This window comes from Oxyura jamaicensis, chromosome 3 (genome assembly GCF_011077185.1).
Source record: "Oxyura jamaicensis isolate SHBP4307 breed ruddy duck chromosome 3, BPBGC_Ojam_1.0, whole genome shotgun sequence".
NCBI classification, from domain to species: domain Eukaryota; kingdom Metazoa; phylum Chordata; class Aves; order Anseriformes; family Anatidae; genus Oxyura; species Oxyura jamaicensis.
This window is the reverse complement of record NC_048895.1, coordinates 12,765,515-12,783,266: the sequence shown is the minus strand read 5'-3', so window position 1 is coordinate 12,783,266 and position 17,752 is coordinate 12,765,515. Positions and strand designations below refer to the sequence as shown.

Sequence of the window (17,752 nt, the reverse complement as noted above, 5' to 3'; positions counted from 1 at the left end):
ACTCGACCAGGTTGGTTCCCACCTGCAGTTTTCCAATACCCAGATGCTGCCTACACCCCAAGTACAATTGACACCCATTTCACCCATCCCCCAAATCCTCTCATTTTAACATGCCTCACCCGCTGTGAACTCACCATACCAAGACCATGGCCTTCTGCATCCAGCTATCTTGCTGAGTCCCTTCTTGGTTTGCACTGATCCAGGTCCATGGCACTGTTCTTGTCTTACCTTTCAGCTCTGCTGGAAACAGCCAGAAGCCTGCAGCACCCATGGGCTTGGTTCTAGCCACTTCACCTGCACCATCCCAGCAAGCACCTTCACTTCTCTGTAAGCAGAGAAGTGCGGCCACTGTCCAAGGACATGAATCACCTCTCTGCTCCCTAATGCTGAGCACATAGCCGGATTCCTCAGGATCCGTGCTTCTGTTGCGAGGGTAAAATAAGAAAAATATCTGCTCCTTCCCAAGATGGAACAGAAAAAGCCAGACTCCAAACTTAGCACGTGTGGAAGGGAGCACTGTATCCTACAACACCCTGTATAGCCCAGAAGCTGCATGCCAGTAGAAGCACTCTCCCTCAGAGGGCAGTTTCTCTGTGCTGTCTCCTACCTCCAGGTAATAGCAGTGACTGCCTCTGTCAAAATCAGAGCTGGATGTTTAACAAGCCTGAGTAAACGTCATCATACCTTAGTCTGACTTTATGCAAAAAGCCACCTACCACAATAACCACGACAATGGTGAAGCTTGCGGATGGGCTTCGGCAAAGGAACACAACTCCTAGACCAGAGCAACGAGGCTATAAATGTAAACTGCGTTACAGATGCGATGGGTAAGAGTACGCTCAACAGTCAAGACTGTTCAGATATGCAGACAATTTCTCAAATATCAACATCAGTCTAGCTGTCAGGCAAGAAATTAGGGTATGCAGCCCATTTCCAGTATTTCATTACAACTCAGAACGAAAGCAAACGTGGTGCTGTTAGTCTGTGCCCGGCTGCCACCCACTGGCCTCCAGGAACATGATCTGTGCTGAGTAGTATTTTCCAAGTCAACTCGCTTCAGACACTGAAGCTGACTGTGATGCACTCTGCTGGCATAGCTAACACAAAGCAGCTTCCTTTAAAGCATTATTGACAAAAGCTAGTTTCCTGCAGTTACTGTGATTTAACCAATTACAACATCAGTATAAAACCTTAGTTACATCAATTCAAAATCTTCTCAGTACTTTTAAACCGATCAGATTAGTACTTTAATCTGAGTCAGGGTATGTAAGAGTAAAGTTTCTCACTTAAAGCTTCAAACACACAGTTGCTGGCAGTGCATGTAGCCCACAACAGCCTAGCCAGCTTCTGAAGTAAGGACAAAGTGTTTTCTCATATTAATACTAGGTGCAGACTTTCTCAGGGGGAGAACCTGTGAACTGAGTTGACATAATTAAAGACAAACATAGTCAGAGCTCAGCTTCTTCAGATTCAGCATAGATACTGATACAACCTGTACGCTCCTTGCTTCTGACTTCGATTTACAAAGATGACCCAACTACTACAGCTAGTTTCAGAAAGATCCACAGCATAGTACTGCCAAGCATCATAAGCAAGGGGATACTACCTGCCCTGTAGCATGTACAATAGTTGTAGAAGGGAAAGAAGCAACCACAGCTTCTGTGAGACACATCAGACTAGTTCATTGTGGCACAGCTGGCATACCAACAAATCCTGCTCTCTGAATGAAGCAGCCAAAATGAGTGCAAAAGGCTGTGTACAGTTTTAGAAACAGTCAAAGCTTTGCCAGCATGAATTGTCCAGCTTGGGAGCACTAATTAGGCAGGACAAGTGCTTTATCTTTGTCATATGCAATATAATGCCTGTGCAATGGTACCTACCAACCCTACATATAAAGGGCCAGATGCCCACAAGCAGCGTGCTTTTATAACTGCTACTGTGAGCGAGCTATTTGGGTAGAGGTTGAACACAAACGCCAGAAATCTCATCAACTGTAAGCTGAAGCTGTTCCTTTCAAATGAAGTTAAAAGGTGACAGTTCAGGTATTTCTCATCTAGACCACTGCAGGATGTTGTAGCTACCAAGAGCTGCACAGTTTCCATGGGGGTTCCAAATAAATAAAGCAAGAGGTTAATGAAGAGTAAGCCACTGAACAATCACTAGATACTGCTGCTGAGCAGCCCATTCTCAGAGCTTCTCTGGTTGAAACCGCTACAGGGAGCCTGCTCAGAGTGTAGCTACAGAGCCTACTTTGTGCACAAGTAGAAGGTTAGACAAACTTTAGACATTTTAGACATGACATTTTAGACATAAGTAATAACATACTCCAATATTCTTCTCACTCCACAGAAAGCTGCCTCAGGAAGGGTATGGCTTGCCGACCCATCTCCACGTATGCCAGTTGACAGGCAAGATGTAGCAAGGTGACCTTGGAATTTATAGGCCAAGTTGCCTAAACTATGGTAATATAAATTTAGCATGGCCAGCTAGGCATAACGAGGCTTAGCTTACATAGAGGACTTCAAGGCTTCATCAGCACTTCTAGAGGACAGCCCTTGCCAGCAGGAGGTATCAAGACGGATAAGTATGAAGTGCTGCAACATAGCCTGAAGGAGTCCAAGCCATCTAGACACACCTTAGACACATTCCAAGCCCAAGCCATCTAGACACATTCTTTGTTCTAGAAAGGTTTCACTTCCCTGGTGGGTAGCATAGAGGAATTAAAAGTTTGAGAGCTACTCAAACAGCAGCATGACCTGAAGTCCCCACATTTCATGTCAACACCCATTCTGAAAGCAATCCTACCAAGTCAAATATATACAACCTCTAGTGCTCTCAGTGAAGAGCTCCAGGTGATGAGTAATGTGGTAACTCTGCACTTGAAGCCTGTTTGCGTGGGATGTAAAATGACAGTCTTGCCATAGCACAACAGCTTGTTTTTATCAGACATCTTTATTTGCTGTATCATCCAAGTGTACAAATACTGAATGTGTTTATAGAAATTCAAAATATACTGTAGTAGAAATCTGTCTGGGAAGTGGAATGTTAAGATATTTACTTTATAAAATTACTACACAAGTCATTCCCACTTGCAAGTTTCAAATATATCAGGGCTATGATGACAGATCACTTTATGATGCTGAAACAAAAAAGTTCTCAGAAAACATTTTCTGCTAGATGAAGAGTCAGTCAACATCAAATTGATTTCTTACATTTGACTCATTTTGAGTTATCAGCCAACAGGATGTTAGCTACATCCAGACAATTCATACGCATTTCAGCTCTCATTTATACCAACTCAATGCATCACTATCAATATATTTAGGTATTAGTCATAATCTCAGTGACAATATTTATTTTAAGCTAATGAAATCAAGCCAATAAGTTCCCCTTGGCCATTGAGTGCAACTGATGCTTTTTTTTCTTCACATTTTCAGAATAAGGCGCCTTAGTTCTTGAACAAGTCAATACAGCTTTGCAGGAGAGATACATTGTTCTGGAAAGGAAGAGAATTAGTTTCAGATGAGCATGACTGATTGTTTAAATCCTGCCTTCCACAATGAAGGAGCTTTCCAAAATAGTAAGTCCATCCCAGGATTTTGTAGATTGTCACAGTGCTAAAGAGATTATATATATTGCAGGAACAAGTACTCAGGCAATGTGTCAAACAGATCAGTCTGCAATCTGCCCCTCCCTGCAGGCCTGCAACTGTGACTTCATGGGAAGGAAGAGAGGAGCAGGAGACTAGGAAAGCAATAAACTTAAGTGGGCCAAACTGAGCCTTTCTTTTGTCACATTCAAGCACAGCACTGAAGTAGCTATCTGTGATGAAGTTCAGGGCGATCAGGAAGTAGAAAGTTAGATTCTCCTTGCTCAGAGAGGCTGGGGTTACCCCCTCCTGAGGCTTCCCACTTTGTAGGGTCAGCTAACTTAGCATAAAGAGCAACCAGTATATCCTAGATATATCCTAGTATATCCCAACTTTCCTAGATTAAGCTGACAGTACACAGTGTGGTCTCCCCATCCTACTTGAAGCATGCTCAGCACACCTTGGCAAAGGCCTCATGACAGACCTGCAAGCCAGTGTCTCCCTTCACTAATAAGCTAGGTAAGAAGAGTTGACAGCTAGATGACAGGCTGCAGAACATGTTCTCACAGCACTTAAACACAGACAATAGCTGAACCCCTCCTGAACCTAGCGAAGAAACTCCCTAAGATGAAGCATCTGCAGACATCACAGAAAGTTAAGTGAGACGATATTGCCTACTACCTGCAAAACAGACTTACTTACCGTACAATAGGCCAGTGTCCTAGGAGTGACAGGCTAAAAACAGCCTGTATGAGACAGGTAAGACTGCCAGCACTTGTTCATTGTATGCACAACACCTACTAACCCTCAATTCCTTTCTCTTCGCCTCTTCAGATCTGAGTTAGAGAGCCTGCCTATTCTATTTTAGACTTCCTAGCCTTAAAGAAAACCCAGCAAGTCCTCTAAGTTAAACATTAGTCACTTTCTTCAAGTTACATTTGTCAAATTCCAAAGAACACACCTTTGCATGTTTGATTTCCAGTTCTGCCATTTCAATGAGGTTTTTGCGGAAGGCTGCTATTCTCTTCTGTTTGAAACTCATCAGTTCTGTAAGGAAGAAAGAATAAGCACAGATAAGACAGATGTACAGAGTAGTGACTAAAGTTTCAGTAATGCCTTTTGTTTCTTGTATACAGCTCTAGTTACTGCATTTGACCACAACAAGATTCAGGAGTTTGGTCTTATTTCTAGCCAGAAGATGCATTCAACCACACAACGCTGCTATCTTAATAGACAAGATGCCTATTTCTCTGCTAAGTCAGGGAGGATTTATAGGACGACAACAGGAATGATACAGGAGTAGGCCACACAAGTTCTGAGAGAAACTGAAGCATTTAAAAACTGGGAATAGGAAGGGAGCAGCAGTGTGTACCATGAAGGTATATCTCCTCTATATTGGCCAAACACATCCACTAAAAAGCAGTGTGAGACTTCCTATCAGGCACTGTTCTGTCCCAATAAGCTGAAAAGCCTATTGGCACAGTTCTATTTGAGAAAATCAAAAGCCTGAGTTGTTTTCAGCCATCTGAATATAACAAGAGTTCAGTCTACAAAGCAAGTGGGGGCTTATACTTGAGGTTGGTCTAGTACTGACATTGACCAGCTTTAGGCAATCATTCAAAATCTTCAAAAGATGGAGTTGCATAATTTTTTTTACAGGCATTTACAGTGTCCCTGGTACGTATGGACCACTTGCTTCAGGATAGCCTTCGGGAGACTTCAGTTGCTGAAGGTCAGATGGAGACCTGGGCTGCAATAGAGTCTCCCTTCAGGAGAAATACAACAAAGCCTGTTTTACCTTGTTTTGCAGATTCTGAAATCTTTTCAAACTTCTGACAACAGTCCTGCTGATTTTCCTCAGCCAGCCTGACATCCTTGCTCTTTAGCCTGGCTTTGTCTAGAGCTTTGTTCGAATTTTCGTAATTGACAAGAGCCCTTGTACGTCTGTACAGAAGATCCTGAAAGTAGACAGGAATAATGCAAAGCCTTAAGACGACTTGCCCAAACTGAGGTTACAAATATGTTAGAAGATATCACTTCTTTCAGCACTAGATTATACTTTCTCTAAGAAAGTGTTATAACCTGCTGTATTCTTAGCACAGCAACAAAAGCCTTTCACCAATACAACACATGTTCAGGACAGTCACTTGTGCCTTCATCAAGGAAGTTTGAGGGCTATTGTAGGCATCACTTCCCATAAAGTAGCTTCATCCTTGGCCTCCCCACCAGGTAGTAATAGCACTTTTTGAATTTCCTCAATCTGCTTCCAGCAGGGCATACAGCATATTTCATTCCTTGGAGATTTGGCAGTTTGACTGAAGCACTTTTGGCAATTTGACTGAAGCACTGTACTAACCCAGACATAAGAAGCAGCACGTCTCAGTGCCAACTCCTTTCTAATCTAGCAGCAGAATAATCCTAACACTTCAAGCAGTACATCACACAGGCAGAGCCTGTACTGAATGCCCCAGGGTATGTGACATTGGAGATGGCAATGGAAGGAGAGGCCTGTCAGATTATACCCAGATACTGTTTTTCAGCATAGTCATGCCCTTGCCAAACCAAATATTTGTTAGAATATTTGTTACTGGCAAGTGTTTTGCAGTCACATCAATCTACCAGGCAGGACTGATAGAATTCCAAACTCCAGTAGCTTTCACGTTATCACACGTCCACATAAAAGGACTAATTAGAAATCAATAAGTCCCAAGTGCTGTAGTCATCAGCATGTGTCATGAGAACTCACACAATGGATGCGTGTCAGAACACTACTGCAAACTCAGTTAGCTCTAACTTGCAGGAATTGAATGTGTTTTCCTTTACATGCCAAAGAGAAACTGGTCAGAGATCTTTACCCTTAGTCCAGTAAGGGACTGGACCGCAGAAGCCAATACATGGCTTCTGTATTCTGCGGTCATCCAGAAGTACCACATTTCTTAAGCAAGACAAGGGTCCACCTTCCTGTCTTCTCCAAGCACAAATAAAAGTGGGTCACAATGCCCATAATAAAACAGACCTTCAAAAAAAAAAAATCCTCACCTTAGCAGCTTCTATATTGAGCATGTAGTACCTCAACAGTTCAGAGAGCTTTAAGTCTTCATCTGATGAAACTCTACTCTCCACTTTCTGCAGAAGAGATTATATAGTTTGTATGTAACAGGACACAGCATCATCCACATTTACAGATTTTATTTTTTTCCAAAACTTCTCTTACCCTGAGTTTCTCAAAGAGCTCAGCAACTTTCAAGAGATACCTTGGGGAAGAAAAAAATGTCAGTAAGTGTTAGATATTTTAGTGCAATAAATAGCATGAAACCAAAAAGCTGAAGGCTAGAGTTTGTTCCTACACACATATCCAGACAAGAACTTCGAAAGAAGGTCTAGGCATAGTCCTAGACAAAAGGTTTAATGCCAGAGGTGCTGGATTCCAGCCTAACAGACCATTAGAAATAAGCAGCTGGACACCATTAAGTGGATCAACAATAAGCAGCATGAAGATCTTCTAGAGAACTTCCCCACTGCTACTCCCCATGACAGATGGATCACTTTGTTTATTCAGCTGTTAACTGTATTAACAATGTTTCAGTGAATTGATAGCAAAGTTAAAGACTATTTACCTCTTAAAATGACCAGGTTTCCATAAGTTGGAAAAAAAACTACTATTTTGGAACCTCTGAGGTCCAGAAGATAATACAGGCCTAGTATAAGCTATAGTTGTATTTAATAGCACATTAGAACACAGATGCATACTTATGTTCTCCAGAAGTTTGTGACCTGAGTAACATTCAGGGAGACTTCTATTCAGAAGGAGCTTTGATGAGCAGTACAATTCAGCTCTGCTGCACAACTGGCAAGAGATCAGCTAGTCTGGGAGTCCAATGCAATAGTTTTAGAAATGTCACACCAGGAACAAAGGAAAGAGTTTCAATGGCACTTGCATGCAATTCAAGAAACCCCGACCAGCTATGACTCATTCCCCTTGATTTTCTGAAAAACATAGAATACCTGGACTCAGAATGTTTAGAATAGTGCTGCTTACTTTTTGATAACTGTAGGTTCTTCTAACGCCAGGCTGTTCAAGCAAGCTGAAGTATAAATATAGTCATCTGCAACATCTGCAAGAACAAGACAAGGCTTTCAGGGTACAAAAGTCACTGAACTCAGCAAGACTGCAGGTCTTTAGAAAGGTCTTTGAAAAGATTCACTTTTATGAGATCTTGTCATCTTATCTGCTTTTGCACATGCATCCTTGATTCTGTTGTAGTAGTTTACAAGAAAAGTCTTCTCTTGCTCAAAAAAGTCATCTACTTCCTGAAAGAGAGTATAACCTGTTAAGTCAGTTACTTCACCACAGAACCCTTCCCTGTTTAGGGAAGGGTCCAAACAAAGAACTTTAGCCACCTGAAGATTATGCTTGTCACTCACTATTGAAAAGCAGAGTTCACAAAAAAAAACCCTGAGGATTTCCAAACCATTTGTTAAGTTTCTTCTTCACAGTGAAGTGAAGATGGACTTGACACTCAACTATTCAGTGCTGCAGGCTGTCTGAAGTAACCAACAAGTTATCAGAGAGCCCTCAAGGCTACTAGCTGTTGGAGTTTTGTTTCCCAAGCCCACCACTGCACAGTAGCTAAACATGAAGCAGTTTACAAGCCTGTTTCACATCCCTACAAAACACACATACTGTAATGTTTTATGACATTGCATTTCAGACAGCAAGTCTATTAGAAAGAACTACCATGGCAACAGGGTAGAAAAGCCAAAGCTGGACCACTTACAGGAGTCTTTGTTATTTGATCTTAACTAGTACAAGCAAAAACATGTAAGTCGTGTTTGTTCAGACCCTGAAGTAGCCAAAAATATATTTGCTGAAGGTATAATTCCTTCCTCCCCACCAGTATCACATGTTCAGGCAACTCTTGTGCATCAGATACTTGAAACATACTCTCAGATTTTTCAGTCTATAGCCTCAGCGTCCTTTTATTTTAAGAAAGTAGTCAAAATTAATATAGGCTACTCCACACTGCTTCCAAAGTTAGCATAGCAGCTCCAAGCCTCACACACATCAAGCCTAAAGCAGATAACCAACTTCCCTGAAGAAGGGAGCAAGAAGCAAGCAAGAGTAAGGCGAACAGGGGGAAAACCAGCTACCTTACCTTGACTCCAGAGAAGAGAACTTCATCGGCACTCTTTACCACACTTTTTAAAAAGCCACCAAACATCTCTTTTGTGTTTTTCCTCCGAACACTCAGCTAGAATAGGAGAGGCCAAGACAGCTTCAAAGTCATCCATGGGGAAAAAGTGACCATTTTAAAAACATTTGCAGAGTAGTAATATAATTTCTATCTAGTATATGCTAAAGCAGCCTGATTTGCAAGCTCTCCATAACCATCCCTTCTAAGCTGTACAACGGATGTAACAAATGGCTTTACTACAAGTCCAACTGTTCTGTGCCAGAGATTTTTCCCATTCCCAGGAACATCTCTGTTTCTCCTTACATTTCCTGGATCAGCACCCACCACTGATAATGAGGCAACAAAACAGATGTGGTGCTAACTTCAGTACACTTCCATTCTTCCATTTTAAGGACCATGAGGCACACGTGACAGCAAAGGCACTCCTGAACCGTGTTTGTTCCTAAGATCCCAGGACACATCCAATTGGCTTCCTACCATCTTGAACAGGATTAAGAAATGCTATGAGATTTGTGGCAGAAGGTCTAAGGACAGGTCTTCAACTTTAATCATCTCACAGAAGTACGGGCAATATCTGCTTGCTGACACTGTCTGTAGATTTACATTACATTCTAACTGCACAGAAGAGGGATAGTGCTTGTAACACCTTGCCACACGTGGAAAGGAAAAAGTGACTTACGTCCTGGTCATACTCCAGGAAAACATGAAAATTGCGATCTTTGCTGAGCACAGGGTGAGAAGAAATCCGCTGAAGGAAGATCTCATGTGATGATACAGTCTTCTTGAAGACAGCAAGGTATTCACTGAAAGGAAAAAAACACAGATCCCTTCTGTACTACCCATTTCATTGCACAAATAATTGCTTTGTTTTTCCTGGAAAAACACTCAGTGTGCTTCTGAAGTAGTGACAGAGCTTCTCTATAGCGATAGAGAAGCCATTTTCAATCTTTTTATTGAGGAAGTTATCCAGTGTGAGGAAAGCTTTTGACAACTCCCCAGTTCCAGTGATTTTACAGAATATCAGGCAGCAGCAGCAGACACTCTTCAAAACAGTCACATGCAACATCAGTTACCAACAAATATGTTGCTCTCCTGGGAGGCTTCTTTACATCCAGCCTTCAGTAGCAGACTCATTCTACTTACGCTTCCAGTTCTTGCTTCATTTTGGCAAACTCCTCTTTTGTCATAGACACTTCTCCTTCTCCTAGTTTCTGCATCTTCTCTCTGGGACCATCAAAGTCAGGCTTCGAAGGTGCTGGAGGTATCTAGGCAAGGAATTGGTTAGCAATAGATGACAGCAAGCAGAAGTTTCCCAAAATTGCTTCTAGTCTTCTGTAAAGAGGCTCTTTCACATGGTCCTATCAAGCTAGGAAGGTTCAGGATCCAGGAGGCCTACAGGCAAGCTGATGTCTAGGCCCTTGATTGCCCCCCCAAGCTCTGTGCTACCCCTGAAGCGCACCAGCCATTCCAAGAGGCCTCCACTCTCCACCCACTAGCCAGCAGCTCCTGTGGCAGCTGAATAATCCTGACAAAAGAGACTATTTAATAGAGCAACCCAGTGTCATCGACAGGCAGATATTGGTACCAACATGGGGCTCAGGACTCCCAGAGCCTATAGCTCTTTTTCTGCTCCCAGCCAAACTACACAGAAACTTCATAGTAGAGCCGTAACACTCGAGTTGTTTGGTAATTAAAGCAGAAGAAAGCATAGGGAATACCCGAGTCATGAAACACTAACAACAATAGTAAAGCAAACTTCATGTCTTTACTAGTTTCCACATTAAATCACCGTAGCATTTTGTTTAGAATCGCATTTTCAGGAAGTACTTACAATGAGTCCGGCATATTCCTCCGTTTCAGTGAGCGTATCGTGCAGCCACACAAAGTCTTCATGCTGCCTTGTAACTGAAAACTCAGAGCTTTGAAAAGCTGGCAGCGTAGTCTGGAAGAGAAGATATAGAAGCCCTACTGTTTTGTAAATTAGTGCTTTTAGAAACAGTTCTGTCTACTTCCAAAGGAAGCTATTTTGCCTAGTAAGAGCCTCGCCTACTCTTTTAGCTGAGCTGGCACTCGAGTGAGTCTTACTACTAAGGACACTATTTAAAGAGCAGGCACTGCTGCAGAAGAGCATTAATACAGTTTATTTTGTGAAGTTTCACAGTGGCTGGCTTCCCCACCCCCATCCTTCTGATCTCAAGCGAGTTTCTTAGGAAAGCCAACCTAGCATATCAGTTACCTCGTCTCCAAATGGAGCATTCAAGACTTAGGAAATTTCAAGTTCCTGCCTTTTTAGCCTCAGGCCACCTTTAAGTGGAAAAACTCCATCTAATGAGATTTTCCTCATTGCCAAGCCCATCCTGGCAGGTATGTGTATTACGAACACACAGAGTATTTGCATCATATTTACAAAGTTCACATACTACCCCATGATCTTCTTACCCTAGTATGTACCGTGAACTTCACTCTGTCCTTTTCACTCAGGGCATCCGGTATATCGATTTGGAGAGAAGGATCAACATTCAGGTCTACAGACACAGACCTCAGCTGTAACAGAATTCACAGAACAAGCCCTGGTCAAGCATCAAGCAAACTTAGTGAAGCCAGACTGGTCATCATTGCCAACAAGAACCACGTTGCACTGGACTGCTGCCTCCAGGAGCAGTACACATGGAGGAATGCGCAGGTTGTGTCAAGGCCGTCACATCACTGCAACAAGGCTTCCCTTCCAAACACACAAAAGAAAAAAGGCTTGCAGCTTAAAGTCTGCAGAACCAACTGTTAGAGATCACACTAAAGGTATTTGTGGAATATTTCTAGGAAGAAGCATCCTCCTTCCAGCACTTCTCCAGCTTCTTCACCTGGAGCACACCAAGCCACAGCCTACTATACCATTTTGAAGAGAGTAACAACCCTAACAGTTTTCTCTTCATTATCCCAGGCTTAATAGCCCAGTCTTGTGATCTGTTTCCTCATCCTTACATCAGGCAGCTGCTCTAGTCTGGCACAAGAAGAATTAAGTGATTTTATCTATCGTGAAGTGCAAGCTGGTGCTTCCTCCCCAGGCGCAGACCGGTCACTGTAGCATCCCCATCTCCCAGAAGGATGGCAGGCACCACCTCCAGTAGCTGCTGGCAGCTGCAGAGGCTGTCTTCTCCCTGACCTTGGGGGAAAAGGGGAGCAGCTGCACGAAAACTCTTCAGACTCCCATATGAGTCTAAGGTCCAACTGCTTGCCAAAAACAAAACCCAAGAACACCGGGGCACTAACACCACATCTGCATGATTTTACTCTCAAGATACCTGGCATCGTGCTATTAATTGCTGCTAGAAAGCACACGTTAAAAAAAAAAAAGCCCCAACAAGCTAGAATAAGAACCAGATTCAAAGATACCTGAACTTTGCTTTACAAAAGTTATTTATGCTTGCAGCCACAAGCCTCTTTCCCCCTGCTAGATTCAGGCCTTACCTTCCCTAGAGAGAGTTTTGGGCCTGGCAACAGTTTAATGCTATTTGCTTCTCCTCAGAGCAGCCAGGAAGAGGTTTCAGAGCACGCTGTGAGGATGTGCTCCAAGCACATGGTTTGCAGGAAGCCCCAGAGCATACCAGCTTCAACAGAGACCAGATTTACCTTCAGCGATTCAGACAGGGGCCTTCAATAGAGCCAGCGCCTTCCTTAGCGGGAGGGGACTTATTTCTTCAAGAAGCCCAGCCTACCACACTATGGTGCCTTCCTGTGCCATGGGACTCGCCTTCCAGAGGCTCTTCCTTCAGCACTGCAGCCCAACACGTCACTCTTACTTTCTGCACAAGGAAGAAACTGCCAGGGATCACAACAGGGCAAGTGCGTGGAAGAGCAGCTGCCAGAGCTGGGCCAAAACCCAGGGCTGTCCTTTAGGGAGAATTTTGAACGCGTTACGAGGAATGAAAGGCAGAGAGCTGGGATGGGACCGATGCCGTTTGGCCACACCACAGCACGGTAGCTAACAGAGGCCACCAGGCAGGAGCCTGCAAGTACCACCTGCAAGCACCAGCCACAGCCCTGAGCCCACAAGCACTTGACAGCAGCCCAGACAGCATCTGAGCAACCCCCTCGCATTACAGATGGCTCGGATGCTGCTTTAAGCTCCTGTAAAGCTGCGTAAGAGCTGTTGAGAGGCTGGCCTTTTTAAGGTGAGGTGTCACTTCCAAAAAGCTTCAGAGGCTCCCTCCCCCTGCTCTGGCCATCTGTGAACTGCAATCCAGAGCAGCAGGCAAGAAACCTCTCTGCCAGCCTGCAGAGGACCCAGCCGACGGGCTGCTGAGCCTTTCACGGGCTGGCTGCGGCCAGAAGGGACCTCTGCAGGGCAGCTTTTGCCTCCACCCACCCTGCTGCTGGCTGGCTGTGGCTGTCACCAGGAGTTCCTGCTACGCTCAGCTCCTCGTGCCTGAGTGAGGGATACCCCGGGCACCACAGCATCCATCCTCGCAGCCACATTAAGAAGATTCCCACCTGCTGCAGCCCAGCTGTTAGCAGGAGGGAAGACACTAAGCTTCCACAGTATGTCCTGCTACGATAGCCAGATCGTGCCAGCAGCCAAAAGGATGAGATGCAGACCCTTCCACTCGGTGTTTTGCATCCTGCTTACTTATCTTCACCGTCCAAACAGGATCAGCAGAGCTAACAATACAAACTGCTGAGTCTGGGAAAAGTACGATAAGCCAAAGGAAACTGCTTCCCCTCAGCTAAACTAAGGGAAGGACTACACAAATCATCCAGTCCTGAAGTTGGGAGCTTTCTTATTAAGTGCTGCAGAGAAAGTAACCCATGATGAGATGCTGTCCTCACACCCCTCCGTGCCAAGTAGCTGCCTGCACAGGAGGTGGGGATGCATGGACACGGGGTGGTTCTGCTTCATCAGGTCAAAGCAGTCTGTGTGCCGTTACATCTGCTGTGAACACACAAGGCCCAGTTTATGCTTATTCACCACTGCAGGCTGAAACATCAAGTGTATCAGGTGTGGAAAAGAGCACGGGATTATCAACTCTGCCCCCAAGGAGTTTTAGCTTCAGGCCCTTCAGTAATATGAAACTGAGGACCAGAAAACCACTGGTCTGCCCTCATCCTGTGAAGGTCACTGCAGGCTCCCAACTCCAGGCCAGGGACCTTTTGGATTACCCAACCATGGCAGAAAGGCTCTTACTACAAAGAGAGCATTCACATTGCCCAACCTCAGGGCAGAGGGCTTTGCTCCCCCACAGGAAGCACTGGAGCAGTATTTCTCCAGCAAACTGGGAGCAAGAAGCCCGCTCCTGGTCCCAGCTCCACAAGGCACTCACCCAGGGAGCACCCCGAGCAGATGCTCCGCACCAGCCCTCGATCAGCACCAGCAGCTCATCCTCCAGGATTCTTTACTCCATTCCTTCTACACCCACCCTACACGCAGGAATGAGAAACAACTCGCTCATGGTCACACGGAGGCTTTGCCAAGCCTTCTTTCATCTGCAGGCCCCGGGCTGGTTCCTGTACAGCAGACACACAGCCCAAGGCCTTCCCAGGAAGCCACCCCAGCTGAGCTCCCTGTATTCAGCCGTACCCAGGGCTCAGCAGAGGTGACAGCGTGCCTCACGTTCTGCAGGGAGGTGCCAGGATGGCTGCCCCTACCAGGGAGAGAGCCGGATTGTGTTAGAAACCTGAGCACTTCCCCAAGCCCAGTGCAGTGCCCCCACTTTCACCTCTCGTTTCCCTTCCTCAGAAAGGTTCTGGAGGCTTCTGGTTTGCAACAGCCACAGCAGCTGTTGCAGCTGCTCTGATGCTTTCAAATTCTCGGCTCATGCCTCTTTAGTGACTTGTATTGCTTAAAGACAATAAAAAATAAAAGAAGTCAGACCACCTAAATACAACCCAGCGCCGGCCATCAGCTCCTCAGGCTTCAACCTGATGAACAAGTTTCTGCCCAGGCTTCCCTCGACGCAGCACACTCCTTCATGCTTGCGAGGGCCCAGTGGAAGGGAACATCCTCGGCCACAGAGGCTGCCCAGGGCTGTGGGGCGGCCTGAGCTGCAGCTTTTGAAGTTACATTCCTTGCAGTTTTAACATCATTTTTAGATGACCACATTACTTCTCCATTCTAAGAAAAGAATCTGCCAGTGCAAGCAGCTGTGACACAGCATCCAGCCACTAGCGACGTAAGAACCCGTATTCATTCTCAAAACCCAATTAATCCAGGGGTTTCCAACAACACTGGGCTCCTAGAAGGAGCAAGGAAACCCCTTCAACAAGAGTTTACACATCAGAGCTTTCTGCTATTGTCAGCTACCTTATAACCTAGCATCATTTTGCTGATCGCCTCCCTGCTGCCACTCAAACAGCCACAAACAAGACGTCAGCAGTAATTACATCTGCCACTACCCAGCATCCATTAGTTTTTAGAAAGTAGTCTAATTAAACCAGTGTAAGTGCTCTCTAGAGAACACTAGAAGATCATGATGCTTTCTGGAAGTTTATACAGACCTTTCAGTTCCAGAGTGCCTCGTTTCAACACCCAGAAGCTAACTAGCAGCCTTTCAGAGTATCTGGACAGCACATCTCAGAGGCATTAGCTGCTAGAATTACGTTTCAGTCATATTCAGCACAAGTAACTTAAGTTTTCCCGTAATCGAGATAGTAAAAATATGTCTGGAAGTACCCTGCATGCCTGCAGCAGCAAGGAGCTAGTACAGTAGATGAAAAGCTTTGATTTTGGAGCCTTCATGATAGACCTGCTGTTAGCTCTCTGGTATTTAGCTGAAACAGTCCTGAAGTAGAACAAATGACACATCACCAGGAAAACCAAACCAGCCTTCTCATGTGCACTCTTCACATTACTACTTATGTTATAGCAGACCCCCAGCTCGGTCATCTGGGACGGCAGAACTCCAGGGATGCAGTGGTTTGATTACACCCTCTCAGTCTTTGTTCTAAGACAAACAGCAGCTCGGTTTAGCCACGTTGAGATGCTGTTCCTCACCAAGCACGGTGCCTGCCAAGTAGGCAGGGTCTACAGCCATAGCACCTGTTGCTACCGGTTGTGCAACAAGCAGGCCCGATCACACCGCTCTCCTGCCACAGGGACGTCAGCTTCACTCTGCAGAAAGCAAGCGGTCACGCACCTGCAGAGGGACAGGGCTGGCAGCATTCAGGGATCCCATACTCCAGGCGAAAGCCTCTAGCTCACCTTGCTCCAGCTGCAGCACCCAGGACACCCCCAGCCCTTCCTGCACTCCCACAGCTCTCGAGGAGTCAAGCATCAGCTTTGGCAGAGCTGGCCAAGTCCACTCTGCCGCAGCAATCTGCCTGCGCAGCACTTCCAGCCCGTATTTCGTCTGTAACACGACGTATGCCCAGCTAAGATGGAAACTGTGCAACAGAAGCAAGCCCCTAAGCTGCGTTCAGCGCTTACAGGAATGTTTTAGTGGCCTCCTGCAGCGAGGCCAGAGCCGGCAGAAGGGACTGTGCAACACAGCCCCACCATACATTCTTCAGCTCCCATGGATCTGAAACTTGACCATTAGCCCAGGCTGCTGGGCCAGCTTCACAGAGGTTTATGTCCTGGGTAGTACATTATCCAGGCCAGCAGCTTTCACCTTGCCAGCTGTTCATCTCCCGACGTGCTTTTGCTCCCATGCAGCAGTTCTCTCGTGGAGCACCAAGCAAGACCTGAGAGGTCTCATTCTTCCCAGAGCACCCAGAAGAAGTTGTGGGGCACTGAGAGCTGCTGTCTGGAAGTGATAACAGCAGGACCCCGGACACAGCACAACATTTCACCTTCCACTGACTTTTTTTTAGGAAGAGCTGCTACAATACCCCCGTCACCATTTTGATCTATTCCAGTAGCCAGAAAGCTCAAGTCTGCACTCAAGCTACCAAGACAGCGACATTAGGAAACACGGGTACATTCACACAAGCTTAGCTTGGCAATCCCACTACTTCACTTTCTGAAGAGCCTTTTCCTGCCCACTACGCTGCCTTTCCCACCACGCTTCCAGTCCCCCTTATCCTACCCTCCCTTCCTCTTCCCACGTCTCCTGACCCTCTCCTGCCTCGCCAGCTCAGGGCCAGCTTTTAGTTTATCCTTCCCAACGATTCCTACTCAAGGTTAATACCTCGTGAGGCTGCCTGTATAGACGGCGAGGTTTTTATCTGCGGGCCACATACCAGCTTGGTGTTGCCGTTTCCTTCAGTAAACAGGAACAGACAAGATAGCAGCGCTCCCATCCTCCCCGCAGCCGCCGGGATCCCAGGGCAGCCCCGCTACCTGACGGGCCCGGTTAATCTTTGGCCGGTTTCTGCTGGGGTTCAAGCTCCCGGACCCTCGCTGCCCCCTTCCCCCCATACCCCCGCCTACCAAGGCAGGAAGGCACAGGACCAAAGGCACCAGGTGCTGCAAGACAGCTGCTATTTCACCTCCCCACCCGCAGATCCAAGCCCACAGAGGCCTTTCCGCTCGCTCTTCTCAAGGGAGAGGTATTTTACTCGTTGCTAAGTTTAACGCAGAGCAGAAAAAGGTGGGAGCACGGGTATTTTTCCCCATTGCTAAGTTCCCTGCGGATCGGGAGGGAGAACCAGTGACTAATTCGCAACCCAGGGCGAATATCCACAAGACAAGACGCTCAGCTCCGCTCAGCACCTCCCGAGGCATCCCCCAGGGTCTGGGGGACGCACGGACGAGAAGACAGCCCTCACGCCCCCAGCACCGCCCGGCACAAGCCGCCCCCCGGCGGGCACAGCGCCATGCCAGGCGGCTCCCCGCTGCCACACCTCGCCCTCCCAGCCTCGGCACCCCCGGGGCAGGAGCCGGGCAGCCCTCACCTTGCTCTGCGCGTCCTCCCGGAGCAGGGCCATATCGCCGGCAGCCGCCCGCCCCCCGCCCCGCCGCGCCTCATATAGCCCGGGGCGGAGCCGCCTCACGCCGCCATCACCGCCACCGCCCCCCCACCTCCCGGCGGCCCGC

The 17,752-nt window shown here is 46.4% G+C and overlaps 1 protein-coding gene and 1 long non-coding RNA gene across 3 annotated transcripts in view; one reads left to right on the top strand and one right to left on the bottom strand.

Annotated features, from left to right (window-relative positions):
* LOC118165182 overlaps positions 1-17,752 on the top strand; it is a 452,777-nt gene that overhangs the window by 136,835 nt on the left and 298,190 nt on the right. The window lies entirely within an intron of this gene.
* On the bottom strand, positions 2,934-17,751 carry SNX5 (sorting nexin 5). The gene is made up of 13 exons (XM_035323102.1): positions 17,611-17,751; positions 11,224-11,328; positions 10,616-10,726; positions 9,928-10,049; positions 9,464-9,587; positions 8,746-8,841; positions 7,795-7,900; positions 7,629-7,704; positions 6,804-6,843; positions 6,629-6,715; positions 5,388-5,547; positions 4,551-4,636; positions 2,934-3,496 (listed from the first exon to the last, which is right to left on the bottom strand). Exons 1-13 carry the CDS (start codon positions 17,641-17,643, stop codon positions 3,449-3,451), a joined length of 1,194 nt encoding a protein of 397 aa, XP_035178993.1. The 5' UTR covers positions 17,644-17,751; the 3' UTR covers positions 2,934-3,448.

Bases quoted from the DNA above. Each gene is read 5' to 3' on its own strand.
- SNX5 (XM_035323102.1), bottom strand. From the start codon at position 17,643: ATGGCCCTGCTCCGGGAGGACGCGCAGAGCAAG. The intron at 9,588-9,927 runs GTAAGTAGAATG...TTTTCCTTTCAG, and splicing joins ATGAAGCAAGAACTGGAAGC to TGAATACCTTGCTGTCTTCA. The intron at 6,844-7,628 runs GTAAGCAGCACT...TTCTTCCCCAAG, and splicing joins GAACCTACAGTTATCAAAAA to GTATCTCTTGAAAGTTGCTG.